The 17,650-nt window shown below is 48.0% G+C and overlaps 1 protein-coding gene across 1 annotated transcript in view; it reads left to right on the top strand.

The window, feature by feature from the left end:
• The window catches only part of PCLAF (PCNA clamp associated factor), a 36,452-nt gene extending 20,796 nt beyond the window's left edge, over positions 1-15,656 (top strand). Inside the window, exon 4 of the mRNA XM_065412415.1 lies at positions 15,570-15,656. Coding sequence (XP_065268487.1) covers positions 15,570-15,600 — 31 coding nt within the window. The 3' untranslated portion in view covers positions 15,601-15,656. The remainder of the gene's footprint in view (positions 1-15,569) is intronic.
• Positions 15,657-17,650: the final 1,994 nt, after the last annotated feature.

The raw sequence follows: 17,650 nt of genomic DNA, 5'->3' as shown, positions 1-17,650 counted from the left end.
CATGGTCTCTGTCTGGTTCTGTGATTGTTTCTGTCTGCTGTATAATTAATTTTGCTGGGTGTAAACTAATTAAGGTGGTGGGATATAATTGGCTAGCTAATCATGTTACAATATGTTAGTATTGGTTAAGTAAATTTCGGTAAAATGATAGTTTAAGGTATAGCTGAGACTATTACTATATAAATTAGGGGCAAACAGGAAGTAAGTTGGGATTCGAAAATAAGGAAAAAGGAACTTGGATTTAAGCTTGCTGGAAGTTCACCCCAATAAACATCGAATTGTTTGCGCCTTCAGACTTTGGGTATTGTTGCTCTGTTCACGCGAGAAGGACCAGGGAAGAGGGAGGGTGAAGGAATAAGCCCTCTAACACCCCAGCCTTGAAGAGACAGTGTTATCTTTTACAAGGGTAGCAGGAACAACATTCTTTAATGGAGTGCTTTGGATTGGTAAGATCCCCTCGGTCACCCCACTCTGTTCCCAACAGGTCAGCTGGGTGGACTCTCCCCTCCAGGAGCTATGTCCCCCAGTCTTCCCTCAAAACCTGATCCAAAAGTGAGGAGTCTGGCATTTTAGATGCAGATCCTTCACCCTTCTCCTGGGGAAAAGCCTTCCTACAAAAGGTGGGAAGACCCTCCTGTCCCCCCATACCTTCCATCTGGACTTCCCTTTCTGGGTTCCCCTAAAAGGGAAGGTGACCCTGATCCAGCTGTGGGCTCACAGCTACCAGCTATGACAGACTTTTCACTGGCCAGCAAAATCCCCCCCCCCCCCCTCAGATTGGGCTTGCTTCCAACTACAGAGCCCTTGGGGTCTGTTCCCACTGCAGCGGTGTGACAGGGTTGGGACTCACCCCCTGGCGCCTCCTACTGGTGGTCTCGGGAATTAGCTCTGTCCAGTGGAGCGCCCCCTCCTGGTGGTGTCCCGTCTGTTGTCTCGCCCTCGGTTGGCATGTGGACCCGCGTTGCTCTCCGGCTTGCGGCGTCCTCTTCCGGACCACGGCCCTCTGGCAGTGCCCCTTAGTCCATCCACACCCTCTTCCGGGGGCGGGGGTTAACAGGAGTCTTTGTACTGGCCTCAGCGGCCTGCCACAACCCCCAAGTCTAGCCCCTCTTATATCAGGGGGCAGGTTGCAGCCTGACTCGGCCACTGCTCCACGACCTGGTGCAGTACAAGGGGGAAAGGGGGGGGACCCAGGCCTGCCCCCTACTCTGGGTCCTGACCCAGGGACCCTCGAACGGCAGCCTCTCAGCCCTCCTTCTCTCCCCTTGCCTTCAGCCTTCCCTGTGTCACTTCCCCTCTGACCCCATTGCACCCTCTAGGCCAGGCCTGCACAACTCGTAAAGCGGCGAGGGCCATATTACTCCAAAGAAAACATCTGAGGGCCAAAACCACCCGAGCGCCGCCAAACTTCCCCCCCCAGCGCCACCCAGCCCCCCCGAAACACAACACCCCCCCCAGCGCCGCCCGCCCCATGGAAACAACCCCCCCCAGCGCCGCCAAAACACGCCCCCCCCCCGCGCCACCTGCCCCGCGGAAACAAACCCTCCTTCCTCAGCGCCGCCCCACCGAAACAGCAGTATTGAACCTCGGTAATATGTTATAGCAGGCCCCTAAGGTAGTATAATTAAGGTAAAAGAAAAATGTCTTTTTGCTAGAAGTAGAATAAGATCTTCCCCCCACTTTGTAATCAATTGCCCTGTGAATGAATGAGGTGTGAATGAGGAAGGCAGGCACCTCCAGACAGCTGCAACCCTTGGAGAGGGCAGGGCCGGCTCTAGGATTTTTGCCGCCCCAAGCAAAAAAAATTTTGGCCGCCTCCCCTTTCTTTTTCGTGCCCCTCTGCCCCCGGCCCCACCCCAACTCCACCCCTTCCCCAAATCCCCAGCACCGCCTTCTCCCCCGGCGTGCCGCATTTCTCCCCCCCCATTGCTTCCTGCGGGCCCCCTGTGACCTCCCGCCCTAGCTCACCTCCGCTCCGCCTGGTGTGCCGCTGCTCTGCTTCTCCCCCCTCCCTCTCAGGCGAGGGAGTGGGGAGAAGCGGAGCAGCGGCGCGTTCAGGGGAGCAGGCGGAGCAGAGGTGAGCTAGGGTGGCGGGGGCACAGGAAGTAATGGGGGGGTAGAGGAACTGCTCCCCGGCTCCAGCTCACCTCCGCTCCACCACCATCGCCTCCCCCAAGCGCCCACCGCTCGGCTTCTCCTCCCTCCCAGCCTCGCTGCGCGAAATAGTGGTTTTGCACGTGGCAAGCCTGGGAGGGAGGGGGGAGAAGCGGAGCGGCGGCGCGTTCAGGGGAGCAGGCGGAGCGGAGCTGAGCTAGGGTGGGGGGGGGCCACAGGAAGTAACAGGGGGGTAAAGGAACCATTCCCCACTCCAGCTCACCTCCGCCGCCTCCCCCGAGCGCCCCGCCGCTTGGCTTCTCCTCCCTCCCTCCCAGCCTTGCTGCACAAAACAGCTGTGCGCGGCAAGTCTGGGAGGGAGGGGGGAGAAGCAAAGCGGCGGCGCCGCGCTCAGGGGAGCAGGCGGAGGCGGAGCAGAGGCGGTGAGGGCACTTTTTCCCCATGCCCCGGAGTCGGCACCTATGCCGCCCGGCGCCAGAATGCCGCCCCTAGAAACATGCCGCCCCAAGCACCTGCTTGTTTTGCTGGTGCCGGCCCTGGGAGAGGGGATGGGAGCCAGACCAGATCAGTAGAACAGGTCAGCCAACGACTCACCACTCGCCTCCTCAGCCCCCCGCCCTCGGCTCGCCTACTCACCCCCTGCCACTGCCTGCTCGCTTGCCTCCTCGGCCCCCCACCCCTCCGGCTCACCGGTTCACCTGCCCCCCCGCCACTGCCCGCCCACTCGCCTCCTCAGCCCTCCACCCACCCGGCTCGCCTACTCATTCCCCGCCACTGCCCACCCGCTCACCTACTCAGCCCCCCCCCACCCGCTGCTTGCCTACTCACCCCCCCGCAGGCCGCACAATGAACCCATCTACTCAACCCCCGCGGGCCGCACAGTGAGCCCACGCAGGCCACATGCGGCCCCCGGGCCGCATGTTGTGCAGGCCTGCTCTAGGCCCTTCTACTCAGGGCCAGCAATCTGGCAGGTATCAGGCTGAAGCTCCACTCTGCTTCTCTGAGCCTGCCCAGCACTGCGCTGTCCTGGGTGTTGGTCTCCTGCTCAGCAGACAGACCTTCCTCCCTGAAGGTCTGGGACAGACTGACTCTTCTCGCTCAGAGCAGCCTTTTTATAGGGCTGAGCCTGGCCCCGATTGGCTGTCTCCAATCCGGGCCCTGATTGGCTGCCAATAAGCCCGTCTCTTATTGGCTGCCGGGCTGCACAGGTACACTGGCCTGCTGCAGCCCCCTCTAGCATGGGGGTGGGGCAGACACCCCACCACAAGCGGTCACCAGGATCCCAACTTCCATCTTCGGGATACATGTCTCTGTGCACCCCAGGCAACTTTCTGGCAGTCAGCAGCTGGGAAGGCCTCCCTGTTACAGGGTAGAAGATCCCCCTCCCCCAGGGAGATGATCACAGGACAGGAGCTGGCTCTATCCAGCCCTTCCCGCAGGGACCTGCCTTGAGCCCCGGAGCTACAGGAACTGGTTATGACCATCCCTGCCCCCAAAGCTGCATTCTCCACTGCTACAGAGGAATTAAAGAGACACTCTCCTATTTCCCCAGGAGCACATGTGACTTCAGCCTCCCCCCTGGGGCTTTAAGCACAAGATTCCTTCTTGCTGCTAAGTTTCAGAGTAGCAGCCGTGTTAGTCCATATCCGCAAAAAGAACAGGAGTACTTGTGGCACCTTAGAGACTAACAAATTTATTAGAGCATAAGCTTTCGTGGGCTACAACCCACTTCTTCGGATGCATATAGAGCATGCATATATGCATCCGAAGAAGTGGGTTGTAGCCCACGAAAGCTTATGCTCTAATAAATTTGTTAGTCTCTAAGGTGCCACAAGTACTCCTGTTCTTCTTGCTGCTAACAAACCCTGGGACAGATTCTGTGACATCGAAGAAATCATTCCCCAGTAGAAACGGTGCAAAATTGTGTGCCACCACTGCAACAGTTAGTTCAGCCTGCAAATCACCAGTTTCCATGTGTACCTTAGCTAAAGGTGCAAGGACTTTGTAACCTCCCACCAATTCTAATTCTGCCATTTTTCCTGGTAACAAATCCTTCTCCTGGACCAGGTCCCTTCTGACATCAGAAATTTCTGCACCAGTGTCTCTCCATCCTTGGAGTACTTTGCCATTAAGTTGAACAGCATGCATATGCTTACTGCTTGGTTGTGTAAAAGCAACCTTTACAAATCCTATGTGGAAAGAAGCAGTAGCCTGGGATACCCCTGTGCTCTGAGAAGCAGCAGCTTCATGTGTTACCTGCTGCCTGTTTCCACTCAGCCCAGGGCATTTATTCCTCAGGTGCTCAGTAGATTTACAATGATAACACCTTCTGGGCTCCTCTGCTTCTACAGGAGACTTGGGACAAGTAACAGGGGAATGGGGAGGTGAACGCCCAGCCTCCTTTTTCCCAGGGGTAAAACGGTGATTCTGCTTTCCACCAACTCTGCACCCCTCTGCCAGTGGTTTATGTTTAATTGCAGCTTGTGACTGCTCGTAAGAGTCTGCAAACCTAGCTAATTCCCCCACTGAATTCACCTTTTTGTCCCACAAATACTGTTTTACATCATCACTGCACATATTCAGGAACTGTTCCTGAGTAACCAAATCACACATTTCTTCCAAGCTTGTAATGCCTTTTCCCTTCACCCACTTGTCTAACAAATCTCTCATTTCATTTACATAAACCACATTCCTCAATCCAGATCCCCTCTGAAGACTCCTGAATTTAACCCTGTAGGTTTCAGGTGTAATCTGAAACTGTTTCAAAACCAGTTCCTTAAATTTACCATAGTTTGAGGAATCAGCGATAGATATCTTATTAAATATGTCCAGAGCTCTCCCAGTCATTTTTGCCATCAACATTGCCATTTTTTGGTCCTCAGGAATTACATGCAGAGTGCACAGTCTCTCAAAGGTGATGAAATATTCAGTAATATCACTAGATTCATCACACTGCAGGCATAACCGCTCCCATTTATGGATTTTTGGGGACGTGGAGCTAACTGCTGAAGGGTTTTGTCTCTTCCACTCCATTACAGCCAGTTCATGCTTCTGGGTCTCAATCTGGGCCTGTATTTCTCTGTCTTTTAACTCCAGAGCAGCTTTTTGTGCTTCAATTTCTTTGTCTTCTAAGTCCAGGGCTTGCTGGTGGGCAGCTTTTTATGCTTCAATTTGAGCCTTTTCTGGGCCTCCATGGTTTCCCTGGCCGCAGCTGCTTCCTTGAGCCTCATTTCTGCCTGCAACATTTGAAACTCACAGTCCTTTGCTTTTCTTCTGCTTCCAGTCTGGCCAGCTCTAGTTTTGTAGATGCCTCACTGGTAGTCATTTTCCTGCTTTCTTGTGCTAATTACCCTCACCCGAAATAAACAAACTGAAAATAACAAACCAGTAACCACGTTGTCTGTTTTCCAGCCACCACACCTAAAACTCACTTAAAATCACTACCAGTGTCTCAAAGCAATCAGCTGTGCACAGATCCTGTTCGACTACGCCATTGTGAAGGGTTCGGTCACAGAGACCCCCTTGGACTGTCACCAGATGTGATGAGACTACCTCTGAGCCCGTTTTCTCTGCCAGTTTGGGCCTCCAGAACCCTGCCTTGTTGAGCCAGACACACAAGCCTGCTGCAACACAGACCAAGGGTCTGAACCATGCCCCCAAAGCTGCAGACTTAACTGAAAACAGCTTAAGAAGTGCTCCTGTCTCCAGCACCCAGACTCCCAGCTCCCAATGGGATCCAAACCCCAAATAAATTAGTTTTACTCTGTATAAAGCTTATACAGGGTAAACTCATAAATTGTTCACCCTCTATAACACTGATAGAAAGATATGCACAGCTGTTTGCTCCCCCCAGGATTAATCACTTACTCTGGGTTTATTAATAAACAAAAGTGATTTTATTAAGTATAAAAAGTAGGGTTTAAGTGGTTTCAAGTAATAACAGACAGAACAAAGTAAGTTACCAAGGAAAATAAAACAAAACACGCAAGTCTAAGCCTAATACATTAAGAAATTGAATACAGGTAAATCTCACCCTTAGAGATGTTCCAAAAACCTCACTTCTTCTGTGAAAGAAGCTTTTCTTTCACAGAAGAAGTGAGGTTTTTACCCACGAAAGCTTATGCCCAAATAAATCTGTTAGTCTTTAAGGTGCCACCAGACTCCTTGTTGTTTTCACAGACTAGACTCCTTCCTAGTCTGGGCCCAATCCTTCCCCTGGTACAGACCTTGTTAGTTCCAGAAGCCATCTTAGGTGAAAAGCAGGGGATTCCACATGACTGGGACCCTCTTTGTTCTGTTCCACCCCCTTTAATATCTTTAGCACAAGGCAGGAATCCTTTGTCTCTCTCTGGGTTCCCACCCCTCCATTTAAATGGAAAAGCACCAGGTTAAAGATGAATTCCAGTTCAGGTGACATGATCACATGTCCTGTGAGACTTCATTACCCACTCGCTGGCACCCATGTATACAGGAAGTCTTCGAAGTAAGCAGAGCCATTTACAACCAGTTGTCCTGGATAATGGGAGCCATCAAGATTTCAAACCACCATTAATGGCTCACACTTGGCATAATTACAATAGGACCTCAGAGTTATATTTAATATTCCTAGTTTTAGATACAAATATGATACATTCATACAAATAGGATGACCACACTCCGTAGATTATAAGTTTTGTAATGATACCTTACAAGAGACCTTTTGCATAAAGCATATTCCAGTTATATAATATCCACTTATAAACATATTTTTATAAAAATATGGAGTGCAATGTCACAGTACCAATGTGAGATTTCTAAAGATAGCTACAGCACTCGACCCAAGGTTTAAGAATTTGAAGTGCTTTCCAAAATCTGAAAGGGATGAGGTGTGGAGCATGCTTTCAGAAGTCTTAAAAGAGCAACACTCCGATGCGGAAACTACAGAACCCAAACTACCAGAAAAGAAAATCAACCTTGGTGGCATCTGACTTAGATAATGAAAATGAACATGCGTCAATCCGCACTGCTTTGGATTGTTATCAAGCAGAACTTGTCATCAGCATGGAAGCATGTCCTCTGGAATGGTGGTTGAAGCATGAAGGGACATATGAATCTTTAGCGCATCTGGCACGTAAATATCTTGCGACGCCGGCTACAACAGTGCCATGAGAACTCCTGTTCTCACTTTCAGGTGACATTGTAAACAAGAAGCGGGCAGCATTATCTCCTGCAAATATAAATAAACTTGTTTGTCTGAGCAATTGGCAGAACAAGATGTAGGACTGATTGGACTTGTAGGCGCTAAAGTTTTACATTGTTTTATTGAATGCAGGTTTTTTTGTACATAATTCTACATTTATAAGTTCAACTTTCATGATAAAGAGATTGCACTACAGTACTTGTATTTGGTTAAATTGAAAATACAATTTATTTTGGTTTTTTACAGTGCAAATATTTAAAATAAAAATAAATATAAAGTGAGCACTGTACACTTTGTATCCTGTGTTGTAATTGAAATCAATTTATTTGAAAATGTAGAAAACACTCAAAAATATTTAAATCAATGGTATTCTGTTATTTAACAAATTAATTTTTTTAATCGTGAAATTAATCACAATTTTTTAATTATCCAAATCAATACTCAACTCACTTACACTGTAAGCAAATATCAGCTTTAGGTTAGGTTAGTGGTTAGGGCTAATAGTTAGCTAATAATTTATATATTTGAAATAGTAGAACTTACAGAATAAAACTAATCATGCTATGTTGTATGATATTTGTGTAATGCACAGCAGTGCATTTAACTCTTTGACATATCAAAAATACCTGACAAGTAGTTAGTTTACTTAATTTTAAATGTTATCCTTACTTAGGGTGACCAGACATCCCGATATTATCGGGACAGTCCCGATTTTAGGGGACTTGTCCCGCATCCCGACCTTACCTTGGTCGGGACGTCTGGTCACCCTATATGAGGGGGACCGCGGCAAGCCGGCGCCACCGGCGCCACTCACCTTCCCTCCCTGGGCCCTGGGGCAGCGCGCAGCTGAGCTCCCGGCGCGGCGGCGCCAGCCCACGGGGCCCCCCACCTGGCCGGCAGGAGCCTGCAGAGCACAGCCCTGCCCCTGCCCCGGCACACAGAGAGGCAGGGAGGTCTCGCTCCGCTGCGTGCTGCAGCGGGGCGGGGCCTGTAGACTCCGGCAGCAGGCAGCGGCCGCCGGGCAGAGAGCCCCCCCCCCCCCGCCCCTGCCCCCCTCCCCTCGACCCGACCCGACCCTAGGAAGGGGCCGGAGGGACCTGCCTGCTGGATGCTTCCTGGGAGCCGCTCCAGGTAAGCACTGCTGGGCTCACCTGGCCCCGTGGCAGGTCCCTCTGGGGGGGCTCCCCTCAGACCCACTGCCCTCAGGCCCCACCCTGACCCTGTTCCCTCAGCCTCCCCCGCAGTGTCCCCCTTGTGCCCCCCGCCCTCAATCTACTGCCCTCAGCCCCCCGACCCTGTTCCCTCTGCTTCCCCCACAGTCCCTCCCCTCCCCCCCGATCATCTCACCCGACCCACTGCCTTCAGCCCCCACCCTGACCCTGTTCCCTCAGCCTCCCCCGCAGTGTCCCCCTTGTGCCCCCCACCCTCAATCCACTGCCCTCAGTCCCTGCCCCTGTTCCAACAGCCTCCCCCACAGTCCCTGCCCCCCCCCCCATCATCTCACCCTGCATGGATGTGGAAATCTGTCCCGGATTCCAGGCTGTCCTTAGCCCCTGGGGCAAAAGATCAGCAGATGTTTCCAAAGGGAAGTTTGCAGCCTTTGCTCAGACCCAAACATTTTCACTTAAAAAAATAAATAAATAAATACCCAAACCCATCCTGACACCCATCTGCTCTGTCCAGATTTGCTGTTATCCCTGTTGAGGCCAAAGTGGTTTGAAAAATTAAAAATCCTTGACACCATTGTGTTGCCTCCCCCTGTGTTGCTCGTTAGTCTGATGGACCTACCGATAATGAATAAAGATGAATGCCCTGGGAGCAATGTGTCAGGCAGACAGTTTGTGAAGTAGGAATGTGAATGCTGAAGCCCTCACAAAATGCAGAGGCTTTTCTTAACCTGAGAACTGAAAAATTGCCAGATACCCTGCATGGGTTTGAAAGTGACAAGAGCCTAGCGACTGACCAGAGCAGCATCAGGTTTGGAGTGACGAGGAGGGTCTATGTCATGAAGTCTGCATTTCCACTGAGGGCTCTTCCATTGCCAGGGTAGCGCTGGCGCAGGTCTGCCGCCCGGCACAGCAATAGTGAGAGGTGCCAGTGTAGACCCGACCCACTGCCCTCAGCCCCCACCCTGACCCTGTTCCCTCAGCCTCCCCCGCAGTTCCCTCTGTACCTCCCACCCCGAACCTACTGCCCTCAGTCCCTGCCCTACCCCAAATCGCTTCTTCAGCCTCTCCCGTCATCCCACCCCCATCACTCCCCCTGCTGTCCCACCCCCCCAACTTCCCCCCATTCCAGTCCTGCTCCCCTCTGTCTCATCCCCTCCAGACCCTGTCCCTCTCCCCAACCCCCCGACCCTCCCCAGCCCAGCCCCATTGTCTCCCCCGCCCCGCCCCACTCTACACAGCTCTCTACCCTGTCCCATTCATGCTCCCCTTAGCCCCTACCCTACTCCCCCCATCCCACTCCTGTCCCATCCCCCTCAGCCTCCCCAACTCTCCCAGTCCTGTCCCCCTCAGTTCCTCCACCCTGCTTCCCCTGGTCCATCCCCACACACCCACCGACTTCCTTGACCTCCCTCCCCCCAATCGCACTGCCTGGACTCACCCCCGTCCCACTCAGGACATGCAGGAAAAAGAAGCAATGGGCTTAAATTGTAGCAAGGGAGATTTAGGTTAGACATTAGGAAAAACTTCCTAACTGTAAAGGTAGTTAAGCACTGGACAAATTACCTAGAGAGGTTATGGAATAGCAGTCACTGGAGTTTTTTAAGAGGTTAGACAAACACCTGTCAAGGATGGTCTAGTGTTGTTATTACTCAGTCCTGCCACAGTGCAGGGGTTTGACTAGATGACCTGTTGATATCCCTTCCAGTCCTACATTGCTGTGATTCACACTGAATTGCCTTGTGCCACTGTCTAGTAGTAGTGGCACACAGTTCTCTGACATGCAGGTTTATAAAATTGTAGTTAATATACAGTTTAGAGCATAGCAGTTTTAAAGCTCTGCATGTTCAGACCAACTGAGCTGAAAATTGTGATCTATAGTATTCAAAACTATTAAGATGTGGGCTGAAATAAAATCAGCATGAATTGCTCAACAATATCAATGGAATCAGCATTGCGCTGCTATATATTGTAAAACATTACAGTGAAATCTTGCAAGTATTACATAGCACGCCGCCTTGCCCAAGTGGTAACTAAGCATAACATCTTCCTGTTTCAATATTCTTAACTTGTATCCCATAGCTCCTAGAAGTTGTTTTTTCCCCAAACACTGAATACTGCTAAGTTATGAGTTTTAACAGGTTTTTTTTCTTTTAAACCACAGCACTGAATGTTATTCTAAAATTGTTTTCCAAATATTCTTAAACTCCCAGTTTATCCCCTGCTGATGTTCATTGTGAAAAGTATTGCAGGTCTAATAATAATATTTGGCACTTTTGTAATTCACTGTCCAACCTGTGTTTTGTGCCCTCCTCTGGTGGATTTTTAGAGGATAACTGTATAGCTACCAGCTAAGGGAGTTATATCTTGAACTCAAGTAGCAGAAGCTCATGCTTTTAAGTCTGGATGGCTCAGGTTCAATCTTTGGTGACTAGCTATGATGGAGGTTGCTACACTTATAATCCCCTTAATCAGAGGTTCTGAATATGCTTTGTTGTAGGCAGAGCTAGCCTATAGTTAAGCAACCGAAAATTTAGAATGGGAAGTGTTGAAATGTTGGGAAGCCTTATAATTTTGCCAGTCTGGAACGAACATTCCATTTGAGGGATGGGAGCGGGGAGAGAGGAGAGTGAGACAGGACCAGGAAACTGGGACAAGGAATCCAGAGTGGTAGTGGGGGGCAGTTGAAATCAGATGAGGAGCTGGGGTGGGTTAGACAGCAATAGGATAGACATAGACTGGAGGGGATGGGAAGAAGGGTCTTTGACTACGAGAGACCACTCCATTCAGGAGCCTGGGATAGACCCAAGATTCCTGAGTTTCGCAGTTCCTCTTCTGTCAGCAGATATCTGTGAAACCCAGTGGCAAAAAAAGTGTCTCATCCCCCTATAGAGCTGATCTATCACATATAGCATGACAACCTACTGCCTCTGCCATCACTTACTCCATTAGCTCCAGTGGCAGAAGTCTGTGCAGTGGATCTAAAGGTTCATCGGCAGGGTTGGAGCCATGCGAGTTTCACGATGATTCCACATGCCAGAATTTCTGGGGCAGTTCAGTTTTGATTTTTACAAAAAAACCTGGGGAAATGCATACAGAAATAGAAGACCAGATGCCTAAATAGGGGAATCTCAAGCAGGAGTAGAGAGGTTATTTTATCTCTGTATTTGGCACTGGTGCAACCACTGTTGGAATACTGTGTCCAGTTCTGGTGTGCACAATTTAAGAAGGATATTGATAAATTGGAGAGTGTTCAGAGAAGAGTCACAAGACTGATTAAAGGATTATAAAACATGCCTTATAGTGATTGACTCAAGGACCTCAATCTATTTAGCTTAACAAAAAGAAGGTTAAGAAGTGACTTGGTTATAGACTGTAAGTATCTACATGGGGAACAAATAGTTAATAATGGGCACTTCAGTCTAGCAGAGAAAGGTAGAGCATGAGCCAACGGTTGGAAGTTGCAGCTAGACAAATTCAGACTGGATATAAGGCATACCTTTTCAATGGTAAGAGTAATTAACGATTAACAATATACTAAGGGTCATGGTGTTTTTCTAAAAGCTTTTTCTAACAGCTATCCTCTAGGAATTATTTTGTGAAAGTTCTATGTCTGTGCTATACAGGCGGTGAGACCAGGTGATCACCGGATCCCTTCTGGCTTTATAATCTCAGAACTAGGTACATCAATTCACATGCAAAATTCTCATTGAATTCAATAGGTGTCCTTGCCCTGTGGCTTGTGGTGCGGGCTGCAGCAGGGGCCGTACAACCCCTCTTGCAGCTTCCTAGGGCCCCCTCTCGCAGCTTCCTGGGGCCCCCTCTCATGGCTGTGTGCACCTGTGTCTGTCATTGTCGTCCTCTCCCGTCCCCCCACCCCGCTCGCCCAATGTGTCCTGATATTTCACTCTTGCGATCTGGTCACCCTATCCTTACTACAAAACCAACAAAATTCAAGCATGTATCATCATGTGACTAGAGGAATCACAAAATATGATCTTCAACAGAGATTGCTCCTTGCATTTTGTGATAGCACAGTATTCCAGATTTGGAAGATATTACATATTTAGTACCTTGCCTTTACTTTCTATTGATTTTTTTAAAGTTACTAATGGTAGCCATTATCTCTTTTGTTTTTATTTGCCTTAAAGTTCAAAATTCAGCTTGGTAAACATCATTTTCAATTCAGGACATTGAAATTATGAAAGAAAACATGTTTACCAACTTTTCCCCAGAGATGCTTTCTGTTTCATTAATATCAACTTATCTGGGAATTTGGCCTACTCTCTAGAGTGCATTGCAGTAGTTTAGCCTACTATAAACATCACAGGTGACCAGGAAGGACACAGCTCATCAACGGCCAGCCCCAGGCTGCCCACTGTGGCTGGTGGGTGCTGAGCACCTCCTATTTTTTTCCATGGATGCTTGAGCTCCGGAGCTCCCATGGAGTTGGTGCCTATTTTAAGGCTTATTTTCCCATAATCACATACCCAGCTTTTCTCAAAAGAAACATATGTTCCTGACAGGGCTTGGATTCAGTAGGTATGTGCTAATGTAGAAAAAAAGTAGGTGTCTAGCTGTTATGGTTGCTGAGATTACCTTGAAAATGTGAACCTAGTGTAACTGATGCACTGATATCTGCCTGCATTTGCAGAATCAGAAACAATAACTCCAAGAGGTGTGAACTGTCCTATTCATCTGAATGCGGGCCAGCTGATATGCCAAATGATAACAATGTTGATATTTAAAGTATTAACTATTTCACTGCTCATCAAGGCATGGTAGAAAGGAGAGGAAGGATCATAGTATGAAGATCTGCATAATCTGATCTGCGTGAAAACTCATTTTGGCATGACAAGTTAACAGGCTAAAAACCAAAAACTTATGTAGACCTAGCTACATCCCTCAAGGCTGTGAAAAATGTCACACCCTGTGCAGCGTAGTTAGGTTGACATAACCCCTTCTGTAGACACAGCTTGGTCAATGGAAAAATTCTTCTGTCAACCTAGCTACTGCCTCTTGAGGGATTGATTTACTAGAGACAGAAAAACCCCTTCCATTGCTGTAGTAAGTGTCTACACTACAACTCTATAGTGGAGATACCACCACTTCCACCTCTCCCAGCCAAGACGATCCTGAGCCTAAGGAACCTAGCAAGAGCCCAGTGAGGCATCTGAAGCCACTAAATGGGAGCCAATATAAAGAAGCCTATTAAGGCATTCAAGCCTCCCCAAGAGGTAACTAAGCCTGAGGAGTCCCCAGAACCCATGGATGTATGCAGACCGCAATAGGGGAAGCCAAACCCAGAGAATATGTGTAATCATATTTTGAACATCTACACACTATACTGTGAATGGTGTGTTGTGTGGGTGGAGTTTATTTTGTGGGTGGAGCTTGGAAGAGTACCACCATCTTTTTTTTTTTTTTTTTGCCCTCAATCTGTGTCAAGGTTCCTTCCCCACTCTGAACTTTAGGGTACAGATGTAGGGACCTGCATGAAAACCTCTAAGCTTCTCTACCAGCTTAGATCTGCTTTTGCTGCCACCACTCCCAATGTGCTAACTCCCTTCCCTGGGTAGCCTTGAGAGACTCTTCCACCAATTCCCTGGTGAACACTGATCCAAAACCCCTTGGATCTTAAAACAAGGAGGAATTAATCATTCCCCCCCCCCTTCCCTTTCCCCCCACCAATTCCTGGTGAGTCCAGATCAATCCCCTTGGATCTTAGAACAAGGAAAAATCAATCAGGTTCTTAAAAAGAAGGCTTTTAATTAAAGAAAGAAAGGTAAAAATCATCTCTGTAAAATCAGGATGGAAAATAACTTTACAGGGTAATCAAACTTAAAGAGCCCAGAGGAACCCCCCCTAGCCTTAGGTTCAAAGTTACAGCAAACAGAGATAAACACTCTAGCAAAAGGTACATTTACAAGTTGAGAAAACAATGATAAAACTAACACGCCTTGCCTGGCTGTTACTTACAAGTTTGAAATATGAGAGACTTGTTCAGAAAGATTTGGAGAGCATGGATTGATGTCTGGTCCCTCTTAGTCCCAAGAGCGAACACCCACCAAAACAAAGAGCACAAACAAAAACCTTCCCCCCACCAAGATTTGAAAGTATCTTGTCCCCTTATTGGTCCTTTGGGTCAGGTGTCAGCAAGGTTACCTGAGCTTCTTAACCCTTTACAGGCAAAAGGACTTTGGAGTCTCTGACCAGGAGGGATTCCACAGTATTGTACACAGGAAGGCTGTTACCTTTCCCTTTATAGTTATGACAATCTGACCCTCTGATTCTAGGATAGAATTTTTCAGGGAAGTTTGGCTCATCATATCTCTAAGATGATTTAGCCTATACACTCCAGCATTGGTTTCTTTTGTTGGCCTTGCTGAGGTTAAATGTCTTTTAGGTGTTTTTATTACTGTGGGGGAGAAGGGTGGTGGTGAGGAAGTTACAAATATATGTAACAATGTAAAAACTATTAGTTGTACTCCACTCTAAGGTGGACAGGGAAATAGTTAACTAAGGATTCATTGACACAGTAATGTAAAAAGGAGCCCATGGAATACTGAGGGAGGGCCTTGAGTGTAAATATTTGCTCAGCAATACCTAGGAAAACAAAGAAGAACTGGGAAACTGATGAACTATATACTGCTTAAAAGAGATTGTGAATTAGGGACAGTTGGTCCTTCCTCTGGTTACTGGTATCTTCAGCATGCTGGTCTGTTGGTGGCTTTAGACCAGGCTAAAGAAAGCTCCAGTTCAGACTGTATATTTGTCTGGGGTGGAGAAATGGTCTTCAGAGAGGGATGTGCACTTGATGTGTCAGGATGAATATTTTGCTTCTCCCTTTTTTGTTACCTGTGGCTCCACAGTCTTGCTTGTACAGAGCGGCATGTACAGAGCAGGGCTTAACATTGTTTGCAAATGTGTATAAATTAATACCAAAAGACATTGTTAAAAGAAACTTAATAAGGTTGCAAAGTCATGCACTTGAAAGTTCAGAAATGTTAGATTTAAGGTTCTTGTGAAACCCTAATTCAGCCCCCTTGTGCATACGCATTATGATACAGTCTTAATTATGTGATCACATACTCTTTTTTCCCCCACAGGATTCCTGGCTCATTCAAGGCACAAGACTGACAGTGCCCAGGGAATGAGGCAGCTGTTCAGTATCACATTTTATTCTCGTCATGTGGCCTCTGCCTTATTTACTCCACACTGGCCAAACCCTGCATCGAATACAGAAGTATTAATTTCCTCATGGGCTTTTCACTATAGTATCTGAGCTTCACAGACACTAATAAAGCTATCTTCTCAACTGCCCTGTGAGAGAGATTATCATCATCCGCACTTTACAAACTGAGACAAGACTTCCTTCTAGCTATATAGTGACAGAGCACGATTAGAACTCAGGACAGTCTGGCTCCCAACCCTTTGTTCATTTCTCCAGCACCTAGTATGCTACTGCTGAACAGCCATTCCTCCCATTGACTTCAGAGGCAGTGCTGAGGGCTCAGCCGCTCTGCTTAATAACAGGCCAAAGATGTCTCAGATTGGACAGGTGGCACACACAATTAGGGGCCACTAGACAAAATTTTACTTGAAGTAATTTGCCCAGCATCACATAGGAAGTCTGCAGTGGCGCTAGAACCTGCTTTTCCACAGGGGCATTTAACTGCCTTAACCACAAGCCCACCCATTTTGCCTGCTGCAGCTCAGCCTCCCCATTGCTCCATGGGGTCCTATTGCAGTGGGTGCTGAGATGAGACACTGGGGTGAGGTACATACATAGGGCTTTAGAATGTTCAGAGGCTTTTGGCATGCTCCCAAAATCAAGATGTACAATTCAAGCTACAGATAGAGGGCAAGAATCCTTTACAATGGAAAATGTCAGTCAACCTAAATGTCGGGGTTGCTGACAGTTCTCATAGTAATAACTTGAGCAGCTATTGATTTTAGGCAGGCAGGAATGTAGAGAGGTTGGCAATAAGAGGGTAGGAAATATGGAAGGTTAGGCATCATGGTGAGTTTCTTGGTGAGGTGAAGGAGAAGAAATGTGGGGGCAAACGTAGATGGAAAGAGGGGTGTAGCAGGGAGTCTCTATTTTTAAAAGGAGTGATAATGTGGTTCAGAGGAATCTCCCTAATACTCCAGAAACAATCTGACACTTTACAAAACATGTATTCCTTTCAGAAACCCATGTGTTAGGGGAAAATCAGCGGTTAAAAGATCCTCCCTGTTCCCCACTGCCTTATAATCCTCTCTCTCTCCATCTGACATGCACAGCCCTTCCAGACATAATTTTTCCCCATAAAATTTGATGACATACACCCAAATGTCAACATAAGGACTAAGGAGAGGATTTTATAACCTCCTAGTAGTTTATTTTTAGCTTTCCAGTTTTAGAGGGCAAAGTTAACTTTGGTTGGGTATTGCAGCATGAGTGAGTGATGAAGCGTGATATGGTAGCAGGCACTGGGTTCGTTCCCTTCCTTTTTCATTTCCAGACATTCTAGTGTTTGGGGTTGGTTATTTTCTAATAAGGAGTGTGGGGTAGTCATAAAAAATGTGCTGGTGCTTTGCTGGACTCTACTGACAAACACTTTTTGCCTTCCTTTAGTGAGGGAATTGATTGAAATTGCACTTCTTTGGCTGTAGAGGGTCTCTTCTGCTCTTCAGATGGGGTGGATCAAGCTGGAAGGAAAGGCTGCCCACTCCTGCTTCCCCTCTTCCTACACGAGGCAAGGAGGGATAAGGCCTGCATTCACAGAGAGGCAGATGTTTCATAGTTAGGGTGACCAGACAGTAAATGTGAAAAATCGGGATGGAGGTGGGGGGTAATAGGAGCCTACATAAGAGAAAGACCCAAAAATCGGGACTGTCCCTATAAAATCAGGACATCTGGTCACCCTATTCATAGTGGAGGGCAGATGTCTCTACTAGGAGGAAGTAGATGGGTAGGAGGTATTTGCATGGGGGAGAGTGGGCCATCAACTGTCATGCTACCACAATTCTCTCAGGAGAGGGGAGGGAAGCAGGCCAGGCTTTTTCCAAATATCCTTTGGAGGCAGAACCTTGTGACACCCCAGTGCATTCTTTTCTGGATTTGTTCTTTCTTTGCCAAGTTTCCTGATGCTCAGGTCTCAGGTCCCCTCAGACTCTGCTTGGTTAGGAAATCGCTTTGACAAAT

Source organism: Emys orbicularis, chromosome 10 (genome assembly GCF_028017835.1).
Source record: "Emys orbicularis isolate rEmyOrb1 chromosome 10, rEmyOrb1.hap1, whole genome shotgun sequence".
NCBI lineage: Eukaryota > Metazoa > Chordata > Testudines > Emydidae > Emys > Emys orbicularis.
The sequence above is the reverse complement of the archived record's forward strand: the minus strand, read 5'-3'. Positions and strand labels throughout refer to the sequence as shown.